Source organism: Panthera tigris, chromosome X (genome assembly GCF_018350195.1).
Source record: "Panthera tigris isolate Pti1 chromosome X, P.tigris_Pti1_mat1.1, whole genome shotgun sequence".
NCBI lineage: Eukaryota > Metazoa > Chordata > Mammalia > Carnivora > Felidae > Panthera > Panthera tigris.
Window position 1 is genome coordinate 13,066,968 of NC_056677.1, and position 13,001 is coordinate 13,079,968.

A 13,001-nucleotide genomic window follows, 5' to 3' on the forward strand; every position below is an offset into this window, starting at 1 on the left:
ATAGGTAATGAGCAGTTGATGTAACAAAGTTTATCTATAGGCTTGTAGTTTTTGCTAAAAAAATGAGTGGAAGGACTAAGCCACACTCTGATCATTTGACATAATAGTCATATTTGTAATTACTATTAGTATTCTGCCAGAATGTTTCTGTTTTCTAGTTATTAAAAGAAGCAACAGAATCAAGGCACAAATATGAACAAATGAAACAGCAAGAAGTACAACTAAAACAGCAGGTAACTTGACAGCAGGGGGTAGCGGCGTTTGTAAGAAAAATCTGTGGTTCATTTGATACGTATCTTGAATTTTCTCTAAGATGCTCGTGCTTATTCCCAGCCAGAACTGAGAGTAGATCACGTGTCCCTCCTGGAGTTTTCCTCTTTGCTTAGGGTGACCAGCTCATCCTGACTTGCCCAGGACTTTCCTGGTTTTAGCATTCAGAGTCCCGTGTCCCTGGAAACACTTAGGTCTCAGGCAGACGGGGACAATTGGTGATGCTGTCTGCAGTGCCCCCTTTCCAGTAGCCCAGGTATTTCCTCCCTTTCCCAGTCTGTTCCCATGTGTGTCTGCTGATTTCCAACTAAAGAAAACCTGAGAAATCTTCAGATTGTAGCTCTTTTGTATTAAGATGAATTATACAAAATTGCTGGTACTTCTTTGACCTACAAAAATGGCAATTTCATATAGTTGAACCTAAAATCTTTAGAATTTTGTGCAGTGAGCACGTGACAGGCAGTTTTAAAAACTGTCAACCACCATACAGTTCTACTCCTAGATAGAGCTGTGGAGGTGGTGGTTTTCATGGGGGTCCTTCCTACTTTTCTTTCTTTTCTTTTTCTTTTTTATTGTTTGTTTATTTTTGAGAGAGAGCGAGCACGAGCAGGGGAGAGGCAGAGACAGAAGGAGACACAGATTCAGAAGCAGGCTCCAGGCTCTGAGCTGTCAGCACAGAGCCCAACACAGGGCTTGAACCCATGAAGGGCGAGATCATGACCTGAGCTGAAGTCGGAGGCTTAACCGACTGAGCCACCCGGGTCCCCCCTGCTTTTTTCTTTTCAAGTATATGATAACGTTATTGTTAAGCAGAGTCACCATGCTGTACATTAGATCCTCAGAACTTACTCATCTCCTAATTGAAAGTTTTTGCCCTTTGACCATCATATTCAGGTATCCCCCTCCCGTCAGCCCCTGACAACACTATTCCACTTTCTGTTGGAGTTCAGCTTTTTTAGATTCTGTATGTAACTGAGATCATACAGTGTTTTTTCTCCGTCTGGCTTATTTCACCTAGCATAATGCCCTGAAGGCCCATCCATATTATCACAAATGGCAACGTTTCTTTTTTTTAAGTGGCTGATTAATACTCTATTGTGTATATGTACCACGTTTTCTTTATTCATCTCTTTGTGGGCACTTAGGTTGTTTCTTTATCTTGGCTATTTTGAATAATGCTGCAGTGAACACGGCAGTGCATAGATCTGTTTGAGATAGTGATTTCATCTCCTTTGGATATACAGTATACCTGGATGTAGGATTCCTAGGTCATATGTTGTATTTTTAATTTTTTGAGGAACCTCTGTACTGATTTAATGGTGGCTGCACCCATTTACATCCCCACCAGCAGTGCACAGGAATTCCCTTTTACTTCATACCCTCGCCAGTGTTTATTATCTCTTGTCTGTTTTATAATAGCCATCCTGACGGGTGTGAGATGACATCTCATTGTGGTGTCGATGTGCGTTTCCCTGATGAATCGTGATGTTGGAGCACCTTTTCATGTTCCTGTTGGCCATCTGTGTGTCGTCTTTGGAAAAATGTCTATACAGGCCCTCTGCCCATGTTTAAATTGGACTATATTTGTTTTTTGCTATCAAGTTATATGAATTCCCTTATTTTGTATACTAACTCTTATTGGGTATGTGGTTTGCAGATATTTTTTCCCATTCCATAGGTTGCCTTTTCATTTTGTTGATTGTTTCTTTTGCTGTGCAGAAGCTTTTTTAGTTCAGTGTAGTCTTCACTTACTAATTTTTCCTTGTGTTGCTTGTGCTTTTGGTATCATAACCAAAATTTACAAGACTATTGTTGAAGAGTTTTTTCAACCTATGTTTTCTTCCAGGAGTTTTATGGTTTTGGGTCTTATGTTTAAGTCCTTAATTTTTGTGAGTAGTGTAAGATAGGGGTCCAGTTTTCCCAATGCTATTTATTGAAGAGACTGTCCTTTCCCCATTGGGTATTCTTGGCTCCCTTGTCAAATATTAGTTGACCATATTTGTATGGGTTTATTTCTGGGCTTTCAGCTCTGTTCCATTGGTCTATGTCTCTCATTTTATGCCAGTAGCATACTGTTTTGATTACTTAGCTTGTAGTATACTTTGAAGTCAGGGAGCGTGATGCCTCTCTGTCCAGCTTTGTTGTTTCTCAAGATTGCTTTGGTTATTCTGGCTCTTTTGTGGTTCCATTCAAATTTTAGGATTATTTTTTCTATTTCTGTAAAAATGCCATTGTGATTTTGATAAGGATTAAATGTAGATGGCTTTGGGTAGTATGGATACTTTAATTATACTGACTTTTGATCCATATCCATGAACACAGGGTATCTTTCCATTTTGTGTTCTTCAAGTTTTTTCATCAGTGTCTTAGTTTTCAGCAGGTAGATCTTTCATATCCTTGGTTAAATTTATTTCTAAGTATTTTCTTGATTTTGATGCTATTGTAAATAGGAGTTCTGGTTGTTTTTTTTCTTTTTGGTAACAGTTTTTTGGTGGAGTCTTCAGGATTTTCTGTGCATAAGATTGTGTCATCAGAAAACATATAATTTTACTTCTTCCTTTCTGATTCGGATGCCTTTTATTTTTCTTGCCTAATTACTTTGGCTAGGAATTCTAGTACTGTGTTAAATAGAAGTGGTGAGAGTGGGCATCCTTGTCTTATTCTGATCTTAGAAGGAAAGCTTTAAACCTTTAGCTGTGGGTCTATCACATATGGCCTTTATTACGTTGCAGTATGTTCGTTCTGTACCCCATTTGTTGACTGTTTATATCATCAGTGGGTGTCGTATTTCGTGAGATGTTTTCTCTGTATCTATTGAGATGATCATATGGTTTTTCTCCTTTATTCTGTTAATGTGAAATACCACGTTTATTGATTTGTGTATGTTGAGCCATCCTTGCATCATCACTAGGACGAATCCCATTTGATTTATGGTATGTGATCTTTTTAATGTGCTTTTCGATTTGGTTTGCTAGTATTTTGTTGATTGTTGAGAATTTTTGCAAGTTTATCCGTCAGGGATTTTGGCCTGTAGTTTTCTTATAGTATTCGTATCTGGCTTTGATTTCAGGATAAATGCGGACCTTACATAAAAAAAAAGTTGGGGAGTGTCCCTTTTCTTCCGTTTTCTGGAAGAGTTTGAGAAGAATTGGCCTTCGCTCTTCTTTAAGCGTTTGGTGGAATTCATCCATGAAACCATGTGGGCCGAGGCATTTCTATGTTGCTTCCCTATTTTCCAACCCAGACCCCTTAGTTTTGTCCTAATGCACACCTTTCTTGGTGTTTGTCTTCTGTGGAGTAAGGCTAGCAGACGCTGCCTCCCCACTCAAAGAAAAGAGAAAAGACTTCCTGTGTCTTTATGTGGACAGGTGAAATTAGGTATTTACCTGTAGTTCACCCTTTTCCAAGTAACTAGATTATATTCAGTTGAAAAAAGTATTACCTATTTTAAAAGTTTATTATATAATAAACCTGTTTTAATGTAAGGACTCTAAATTAGTTCCAAAATGCATTGATACATTGAGACTGCTGTGAATCTTTATGACCACCTCTTTTTCAGTGCTTTTTGTCTTCGGGCCTGTTTTACAGTGTGGTGATTGATACTCATTTCCTATGAAGTTAGACTAACTTTAGAGTGAAAATTCAAGAAGTCTTTTGAACTTCCCACTATAACTTAGGATTGTGGTAGATTGCTTTTAGGAAATTTGAACCCCTTATTAGCTCCATAAACTCTGCTGTCCATGTAAGCGGAGAAGAGAATTGATATGAAAAAGGTATATAAAGTCTATCTGTGTACAGCTTTGGAAAATAGACTTGAAAATTTTTTTTTAATATTTGTTTTTGAGGGAGAGAGAGAGAGAGAGCGAGCGAGCAGGGGAGGGGCAGAGAGAGGGACACAGGATCCAAAGCAGGCTTTGCACTGATGGCAGAGAGCCTGACTCATGGCTCGAACTCTAGAACTGCAAGATCGTGACCTGAGCCAAAGTGAGACGCTCAACTGAGTGAGCCATCCAGGCGCCCCTGGAAAATAGACTTGAGTGTGGGAGTCCCTGCAAAGCACCAGAGGACCCTTCTGTGAAGCTCCCAGGCAGCTCTGATTCTGTTGGACTGTTCTCATTGTAACTTCTGTTTGCGGTCTGTGTCACCCTGGGTCGTGTTATCTGATTATTAGTTTCCTTTGCTGTCACGTCTTCCTTTTCCTAGTCCCTAAATGTGGCTGTCCTTTCCAAGAGTTGGTCTCATTCTGTGTTCTTACCATGTCAGTTTCCAGCATTTGTTGAGGATAGAGTCGAATTGGTGTTTGTTGACCCATTGTTCTGTAATCCAGGCATGTAAGGCCAGGTGTGATGGTAGTTGCCACTTACTAACTACCCAGTGTGGGCCAGCATTGAGCTCTCGGATGGGACAGTCTACCTGGATGTTGCATCTTCAGTAACAGTGGCTGTGGGGGTGCTTGGGTGGCATCGGTTGAGCACCCAACTCTTGATTTTGGCTCAGGTGGTGATCTCAGGATCAGGGGATTGAGCCCTGCGTTGGGCTCCGTGCTGAGCATGGGGTGTGCTTAAGATATTCTCTCCCTCCCCCTTCCCCTCTCCTCCCACCCCCCCCACCCCTCCCTCTGCCCTTTTTCCTCCCTCTCTCTCTCTCTCTCAAATAAAAATAAAATAAAAAACCAAATAGAATTTTAAAAAAGCTGTGAACATGCATTTTAAGCTTTTTGAGATTATACAATGCAATAGGGACATTATTATGGTCCTTACAAGCAGGGTAGTTTCTAGTATTTAAAGTGTACTTTGAGCCATGGTCCTCAAGACCCAAACCGGTCAAAATCAAGTAAGTCAAAAAACCCCATCCCACTGAATTCTTTCTTTCCCCACCAAACCAGTGCTTCACCTTCTGTTTCATTTTCCTGTATATGTTAAGGAAAGAGTTACCCTTTTTTTTTTTTTTTTTTAATATTTATTTATTTGGGGGGAGAGCATAAGCGGGAGAGGGGCAGATAGAAGCGGGCTCTGTGCTGACAGGCTGACAGCAGTGAGCCCGATGTGGGGCTTGAACTCAAATGGTGAGATCATGACCTGAGCTGAAGTCGGATACTCAACCGACTGAGACACCCAGGTGCCCACCTTTTTTTTTTTTTTTAACGTTTATTTATTTACTTTGAGAGAATGAGAGCATGAGCGGGGGAGGGGCAGAGAGAGAGGGAGAGAGGATCCCAAGCAGGCTCTGTACTGTCAATGTGGAGCCACACACGGGACTCGATCTCAAGAGCCACGAGATCATGACCTGCGCCGAAACCGAGGGTCGGTTGCTTAACCAGCTGAGCCACCCAGGCGCCCCTGGAAAGAGCTGTCCTTGATACCAAGAACTGTATTGATCCCAAGCACAGTAAGAACTGTGCAGGTGATGTTCTAAAAGAATGCTCTTTTTCCCAGGACAGTTTTTCAAATCTAAGGAGAGGGAGTAGTTCGGGAACAGTTAGTTGTATGAAATTTGCAGTTCTACCAACCACAGGAGTTTTTATTATAATTGGTGGATTGGAGCTAGTAAATATTTGTACATTTTAAACATTTACTTCTAAAGATGTTTAAGTCCACGAAACTTGCTAAGTTTCAGTGGATCTCAGTGGGTTATGGAACTTGAGCTGTCTCTGTCCAGCACCCGAGGGCTGCTTTGTGTCTGCTCTTCCTTCTGTCACTTATAACAAGTAATGCTTAAACATAGAATGTTCTTTTGGAAAGTCTTTTGGGATTTCAAATGGTTTACCTGGAACTCAGAATATTTCATACTTTTTTTCTGTAGCTTTCTCTTTATATGGATAAGTTTGAAGAATTCCAGACTACCATGGCAAAAAGCAATGAACTGTTTACAACCTTCCGGCAGGAGATGGAAAAGGTATTTGCGTATTTTAGTAGAATATTACGTAAAAGGGAATTAGTAGAAGAAGCTATGTTAAGCATGATCGCTGCCTGGACGAGCTGATGTTGTTCTGGTACAGTCTTCATTTGCCCTGTTCTTATCCTCTAGTGGCATCCTGTGTGGTCGTTTTGCCCTTGGAGTGGTAGTCCGTGTAGCTAGTGAGCTCTGTGCTCTTAAGTACTAGCTTTATTAAAGTGAATTCCTCTGTCAAATACAATTTGTCATTACACATAAATGGTTTCTTTTTTTTGTTGTTGCGTCTTGTTTTATTCACTCAGGTGACACCCCACCCCTCCTTCACAAAGCTCTGTGTTTTTGGAGATTTTTTAAAGACATCCAAGCCCAGAACACATTTTGGTTGGTTGATTTTATATCTATATATATTTTTTTATTTACATATATACACAGAGAGGCAAACACATTTATGTATATTTTTATTTATATATATATGTGTGTAATCAATATATATATATATATATATATCAGTGTTTCCACCTTTTTAAAAAATTTAATTATCTATTTTAAGTAATCTCCACACCCAACATGAGGCTTGAACTCACAACCCCAACATCAAGAGTCGCACACTCCACCAGCTGAGCCGGCCAGGCGCCCCAGTGTTTTCTACATTTTTAGCTTTTCGCTTTCTTTTAACTATACCCCCAATGAATTCTTTCTCCTTCGTCCAAACCCTTTCGGTCTTCGGCTTCTGTTTAATTTTCCTGCCCACATTAAGGAAAGCGATATCCTTGATACCAAGCTGAGAACCAGAATATGTACACACATATCCCTAAATCTGTCCACTCATTCTCCTTTTTCGTGGCATATTCCCCTTAAAATGGGTCCTTAGAAAAGAGTGGCGGGTTGGAGACAAGTACGGCGGCGCCTGGCACTTTGTGAGCATTCGGTGGGTGTGTCATGACTGTGACTGGACCGTGTGCAGTGGCGGGGAGTGTGTGCTCCAGGCAGCGTCCCGGTCCCGTGTAATGTGACTGGACAGGTGGTTTAACCTTGCTGTGCCTTCCTCATTAAAAATAACAAAAATCCCTATCCTCTGTAAAGCCGAGTAATTCCGACAGTACTTGGCCATGTTAAGCGCTCAAATTACCGCCTTCGGGTATTTTTAGACCCGGTAATCTAGGGAATTTGGTGAGCGGTGGATCAGTTCTGCCTGCCAGTCCTCCCAGCTGGGGCTCAAGTTGAGGGGTGCTCTTTCTGCACAGCGTGCGCCCGAGCACGCTGTTGGGGCAGAACCGTTTAAGACGGGCTCTCCAGTCGCTGTCCTCGCCGCTCGTGGCTTGGAGATCGCTGTCGGTCAGCACTCGACCCCGGTCTTCCACGAGCTCGTCGCATGGCCTTTGTCCCACTCTGCGTGGTGTTCGTTTTGTGGGTGACAACCCACCGCCCCGGGCATTGGCTCTGTCGTACCCTCGTTTCCCTTAACGGCGCCTGGCTCAGTGCCTCACTGGGGTCGGGGCTGGGGCACGGTCAACAGGGCATGAAGGAATCTCGAAAACGGGACTCATTGACAGGCGCAGATAACTCTCGTGAATTTCTGAAAACTGGGTTCTTGTAGTGCAAGTTTAAAAACGTCCCTCTAGTTTTTGGAGCCATTTTATTGTTAGCAAAACCTGAAGTCGAACAGTCTCGTGAGGTGTGAGGATGCTCAGAGCTAAGGATGAACTACTTTCATCCTTCTCTCTCACTGGAGTGCTCGCGAAGTTACGCTGCCGATAGTTCCAAAACTGATACGGTCTTGGGGCTTGCGGTACGTCGCTAATTCTTCTTTGCGGGGAGCTGTAGAAACCCCTGTGCTTCCAAGAATCATGAATTAGTTTAATGAACAGAAGACTCCTAACGTGGACATGTTTTTGTACAGTCTGGGGAGGAGGTCTCTCAGCCGGATTGAGGGACGCACTCCAGCCTAAGCCGAGAATTCAGTGTGGTGTCTGACCGCTTCCTCCATGTGCTGCTGCCTCTGAAATCGAGGAGATTAGATTTGTTTGTCTCATAATGTGAAACCCCTACTTTGGTTCCCGCTGCTGCCGCCCTAGATGCTTCTGAGATCAGCTCTGCCGCCAACGGACAGGCACAGCTGTCAGCTGGGCAAGGCAGGTGCAGTGACGGGGGCGGGGCGGAACGGAACAAACTTTTCTGTGGCGGGACAGGGTGTACGGCTGAGAAATGGAACTTAGAATTTACATTTGCAATTGTGTTGATTGCCAGATGACAAAGAAAATTAAAAAACTGGAAAAAGAAACAATAATATGGCGCACCAAATGGGAAAACAACAACAAAGCGCTTCTGCAAATGGCTGAAGAGGTGAGGTGGTTTCCCGTGAGTAAGGGGTGTTTGTAGTCACGGGGACTCGTGGAGCTCAGTCCTAACAGGGCAGGGGGCGTGTGGGGACACCACGGCCGGAGTCGAGGGCTCTGGCCAGAACCGGGGGCGGGGGGACGGCTTCGCAAAATCTGCAAGTGCATCTTTCGGGGTTGTAGGTGGGGGGCCCGAGGGAGGCCTTAACAGATTTCCTACTACCCGCTCAGTCGGTCCAGGCTTCTGCTGGAGATCGCCGGAAGGCATGTGGATTTCGCTTTCTTCTACGGGAGTCAGTTCTCACACTGGAACTTGCCTCAGATTCCAGCTTGTTAACAAGCTTGGTCTTAAGACCAAGATGGCTGGGTTCCACCCAGAGTTCGGTTCACTAGCTTAAGGAATCAGCCTTTCGAACCAGTCTCCTGAGGCTGCCGGTGCAGGGCCCACCTCCAGAAGCACCGATCGGTTCTCCTGGTGTGGGAGTAGAGTACAGAGAACAACTCCAGTGCCTTTCTTTCTGCTTTTTTTCCGACCTTGAATCTTGTTCTCATCTAACAAAAGAAATGTATGTAGAAATGAGTCATTTTCTGTTTTTAATCAGGCCCTTAACTTTTTTTATCTTTAGCTTTGTGAGGAGTATCTTGAATTCCCTTAATTGTTGATCGCTACAAAATGTTTTTTTGTTTTTTAAAATTTTTTCAGTGTTTATTTTTGAGAGACAGAGCGTGAGCGGGGGAGGGGCAGAGAGAGGGAGAGAGAGAGAGAGGGAGACACAGAATCCGAAACGGGCTCCGGGCTCCGAGTTGTCAGCACAGAGCCGGCCACAGGGCTCGAACTCGGGAACAGCAAGATCACGACCGGAGCCGGAGCCTGATGCTCAACCGACTGAGCTACACACCAGGCGCCCCGCAAAATGTCGTAAAAAGTGGATTTTGGATATCTCGGGACCCTAGGATAACGTTGACCGTGTTAAATACATTTGGTGCGTGTAGCTAGGTATGTAGTGAAGCTGGCTAGACGGTTAGGCGGTGCTTGAGGAAATGGAGCCCGTGCAAGAGGGGGATTAAACAAGTAGTTTCTGACGGGACTCCCGATTTGTTCACATTTTGTATCCCGTAAACTGTACTCCACGAGGTCACAGGGATCCTTTTTCCTTACAGAAAACTGTCCGTGATAAAGAGTACAAGGCCTTTCAGATAAAACTGGACCGGTTAGAGAAGCTGTGCAGGGCTCTTCAAACGGAACGGAACGAGCTCAACGAGAAGGTGGAAGTCTTGAAGGAGCAGGTCTCGGGGAGGGCTGCAGGTGCGGACCTAGCACTGCCTGGGACGCGGCCCTGCGCTGCCCCGGTGTCCCCCAAGGAGCCGAACACTGCTTCTGCAAGCGCCCCGGGAGTCTCCCCGGAGGCCGCGCCCAAGGCGGCGAAGGAGAGAACGGCCGTGTCCGCCGGGCCAGGTATCGAGTCCGTCGACTGAAATGAAGTATGATCACTGTATCGAGAGCTATATTTTGTGTATAACTTTCTGTTAGTAGTAACTATTGGTTTTGTGGTGAAAATTTTCTTACTTTTTCTACCATATCTGTATTTTCTTAGAACTACTGGACTTACGTGGTACAGGAGGCTGCTTAGCAGTTTTGAATAGTTTTCCTTCGATACGTTTTCCTCAGCCGTGTTGCACATCTGCCTCATTTCCCTCCATTGGAACGCATGTGACCATTGCTTTGTCCTATCTTCCCTATTCCTTGCACAGAATTACTCTCATTTCACTCGAGATGGGACCGATCATTACAAGGGAACTTTGTTCTGATAATGGTTCCTTGGTGTGAAAACCATATTCATTTAAACATCCTGGCCCCCCGATTAATATTACTCAAAAAGAAATCAAGACGATTAGCTTTGTCTTAACGGTCCATTTAAATGCCAAGTAAAAATAAAGTAGGGTTGGGTCAGAAACCAGCATAGCATCTTTGATTCAGATTAGCTTTTTGATAATATTTATATCACTTGACAAATTGACCTGGCTGCAAGCCTCAAATTATTCAAAGTTTCGGCAGATTATGTACATAAAGGGGTCACTTTTAAAATAGTATATACAGGCAAATCATCGGACAAACAGGCTTAATCTTGTGACTAAAAACAATCCTACTGCTTCGGTTTCAGGTTAGAACTAGAACCAGTGTTTGAACTTGGACCACCTAGACACTTGGACCGCCGTGGAATATGGTCGTTTGTTGGCTTTGTTTGGGATTTGGGTGCACATCCTCCACTTCCCGCAGAAAGCAGCCACTGGTAGTTGTCATTTTAAGCCGGGGAGGGTTCAATTCGCGTGTAGCTTTCATCAAGCGGAAGCCCCTCCTCTGCTGCCTTCTGGCTACTTGAAATTTGGTGTTCAGCTAGTTGCGTGAATCCCAACAGCAGTTCTCCAGGTTTTTAAAAAGGGAATTTTAATTGTGGATCATGCTGACCGAAACATTTTATTTCCAAAACAGAAAAGACTGGAACTCCCATTTTTAACTGTGGGAAGACTTGGCAGAGTTTTAAGTAGTCAGGATCCATTACTTAGGCTTTTGGTGTGTGGCTCTACCACCCCCTTTTCTTACTGTCTTTTAAGAGAAAAGCCAGTATTAATTAATCTAGGTCTCTGCAATTGGCTTGGACTGGGGGAACTTGCCCTCTGAAGCATGTCACTTCTGAATTTGTTCGGCTTTCCTTTGTTCTTAATCATGTTGAGTGTGGCTGAGTTATGCAAATGAGAGGTCGGGTCGCACCGTGAAAGCTTGGACTTTGCTCTGATTTGCATTGAAAATACTTTATGAAATAAAAAGGCTCTACTAGAATGGATGCTCTAAGCACATTCCACTGAGCACAACTATCAAACTGAAATTGCTCACTGGACTGAATGAAGTTTGTTCTGTCTAGTTAAAAAGGTTGTCTCTTTAAAATTGTAAAGTCCTGTCACAGTCCTAGTCTAAACTGGGTTCAGAGAATCGAAAGTTGTCTAAAGGAAGCTTCCACCCTCGGTCATACGAAATCAAGGGGTCAGACAGCGGAGGAAAAGAAAAGCACAGAGCACATTCTGTCATTACTGTCAAAAGGAGTCGGAAGCAAAAACAAATACCCCTCCTCCAACGGCCTCTTCTTATAAATACTCCTTTCTGCTACTAGATGAAATGTTGGACTCGTTTCCCCTAGAGGAAATGAAGGTATATATCAAATATAATCTACTTTGAAATTAGTACTAATGATGTTTCACAAGAACTCTGCTGGATGTACAGCTCTTACTGTTGAAGCCATTTGTGTAGCCCACCACGTTTCTTTGTGGTGCTTGTCCTATGTGGAAGATGTAAATCTTGGACCTGTTGCATATTTTCAAGGGCTTTATAAAGCAATGTGATTAACAGTACTTGGCCTGCTGCTTTTGGCTTACTATGTATTTGTAGCTAGATGCGATCACGGTATTTCAGGGAGGTAGATTCTGCTTGGGATGCACTAGGTGTCCTTTCAGAATCTTGCCCCCCCCCCCTTACCCTGTGAATCAAAACAAATGGGACCCTCTGAGGAGATCTCCTCCCCACCCCCAAGCTGTCACCTCACCAGCTCAGTGTTGTGGCTTTGTAGCACACCCTGTGTCCACCATATTCTAGAACACTGTAATGCTCTTAGGCTGGTCCAGAAAAGGTTTAAGTGTCGAATTCACTTCAGTTGCATCTGTGGCACCATCCTGGGATCTTGCTGTGTATTATTTCTAGTGGCGGTAGACTCCAAGGAGTAGAGAATACTTGGATCATGGACCATTTCACCCTCAGACTTGTTAGGAGTACATTTCTTAGTCTTGAGACCAGTGTTTTTTTAGTTATGTATGCAACTGCCTTTATTACACCTGGTTATCACAATTCAATTCTCAGGTGTTGCAGAAAAATCTACCTCTTTCAGACTGTAGATGGAAATAACTGTGAAAAAAAAAAAGATGCAGAGATCTTCTAGTTTGTGCTAAACACACTGCTTTATTTTTTACAGCCCACGTCTTTCATGAGGATACGAATTGTTCAGAGGCAGTCTTGTTTTGCTTTTCAAAGACATTTTGTAGAGATTTTTCACTAATGTGAATCTGATTTTATCTACTCGATTCTGTATAGATGAAGTAAATATGTATGATAAATTTAACGGCTTCTCTGTCTTTTGTTCCCCATGTGTCTAACAATGTGTCTGAGAATTCCAAAGACAGCTGTACATAGTTGGTTTCTCAGGCCTTGGGAGGGATGGAGACTGGGTGGAAGCCTCACTTCGTGTGGCAGGCCTCCGTGTGTACCTTAGCTTTGACTCTAGAAAAATCCTAGAAGTTTAGCTGCTGTTGAGCCCCAAAAAAACAAAACGGTGCATTTCTCCAAGCCTTGACTGCTCCTAGAACATTCCAGGGTGTACCTATTTGAACAAGAGAATTAGGTGTAACAGGCAGAGAAGGAACTTGAATTTTTGACAGAGTCAGCATGAGCGGGAG

The 13,001-nt window shown here is 43.4% G+C and overlaps 1 protein-coding gene across 2 annotated transcripts in view; it reads left to right on the forward strand.

Annotated features, from left to right (window-relative positions):
• The window catches only part of TXLNG (taxilin gamma), a 52,503-nt gene extending 39,836 nt beyond the window's left edge, over positions 1–12,667 (forward strand). The window contains exons 7-11 of one of the 2 annotated variants that reach the window (XM_042973751.1): positions 159–233; positions 6,073–6,165; positions 8,413–8,508; positions 9,663–9,983; positions 12,521–12,667. In XM_042973751.1, the coding sequence (XP_042829685.1) occupies positions 159–233; positions 6,073–6,165; positions 8,413–8,508; positions 9,663–9,977 (579 nt within the window). In that variant the 3' untranslated portion in view covers positions 9,978–9,983; positions 12,521–12,667. The remainder of the gene's footprint in view (positions 1–158; positions 234–6,072; positions 6,166–8,412; positions 8,509–9,662; positions 9,984–12,520) is intronic. The other variant, XM_042973750.1, reaches the window with a different exon arrangement.
• The last annotated feature ends 334 nt before the right edge of the window (positions 12,668–13,001 follow it).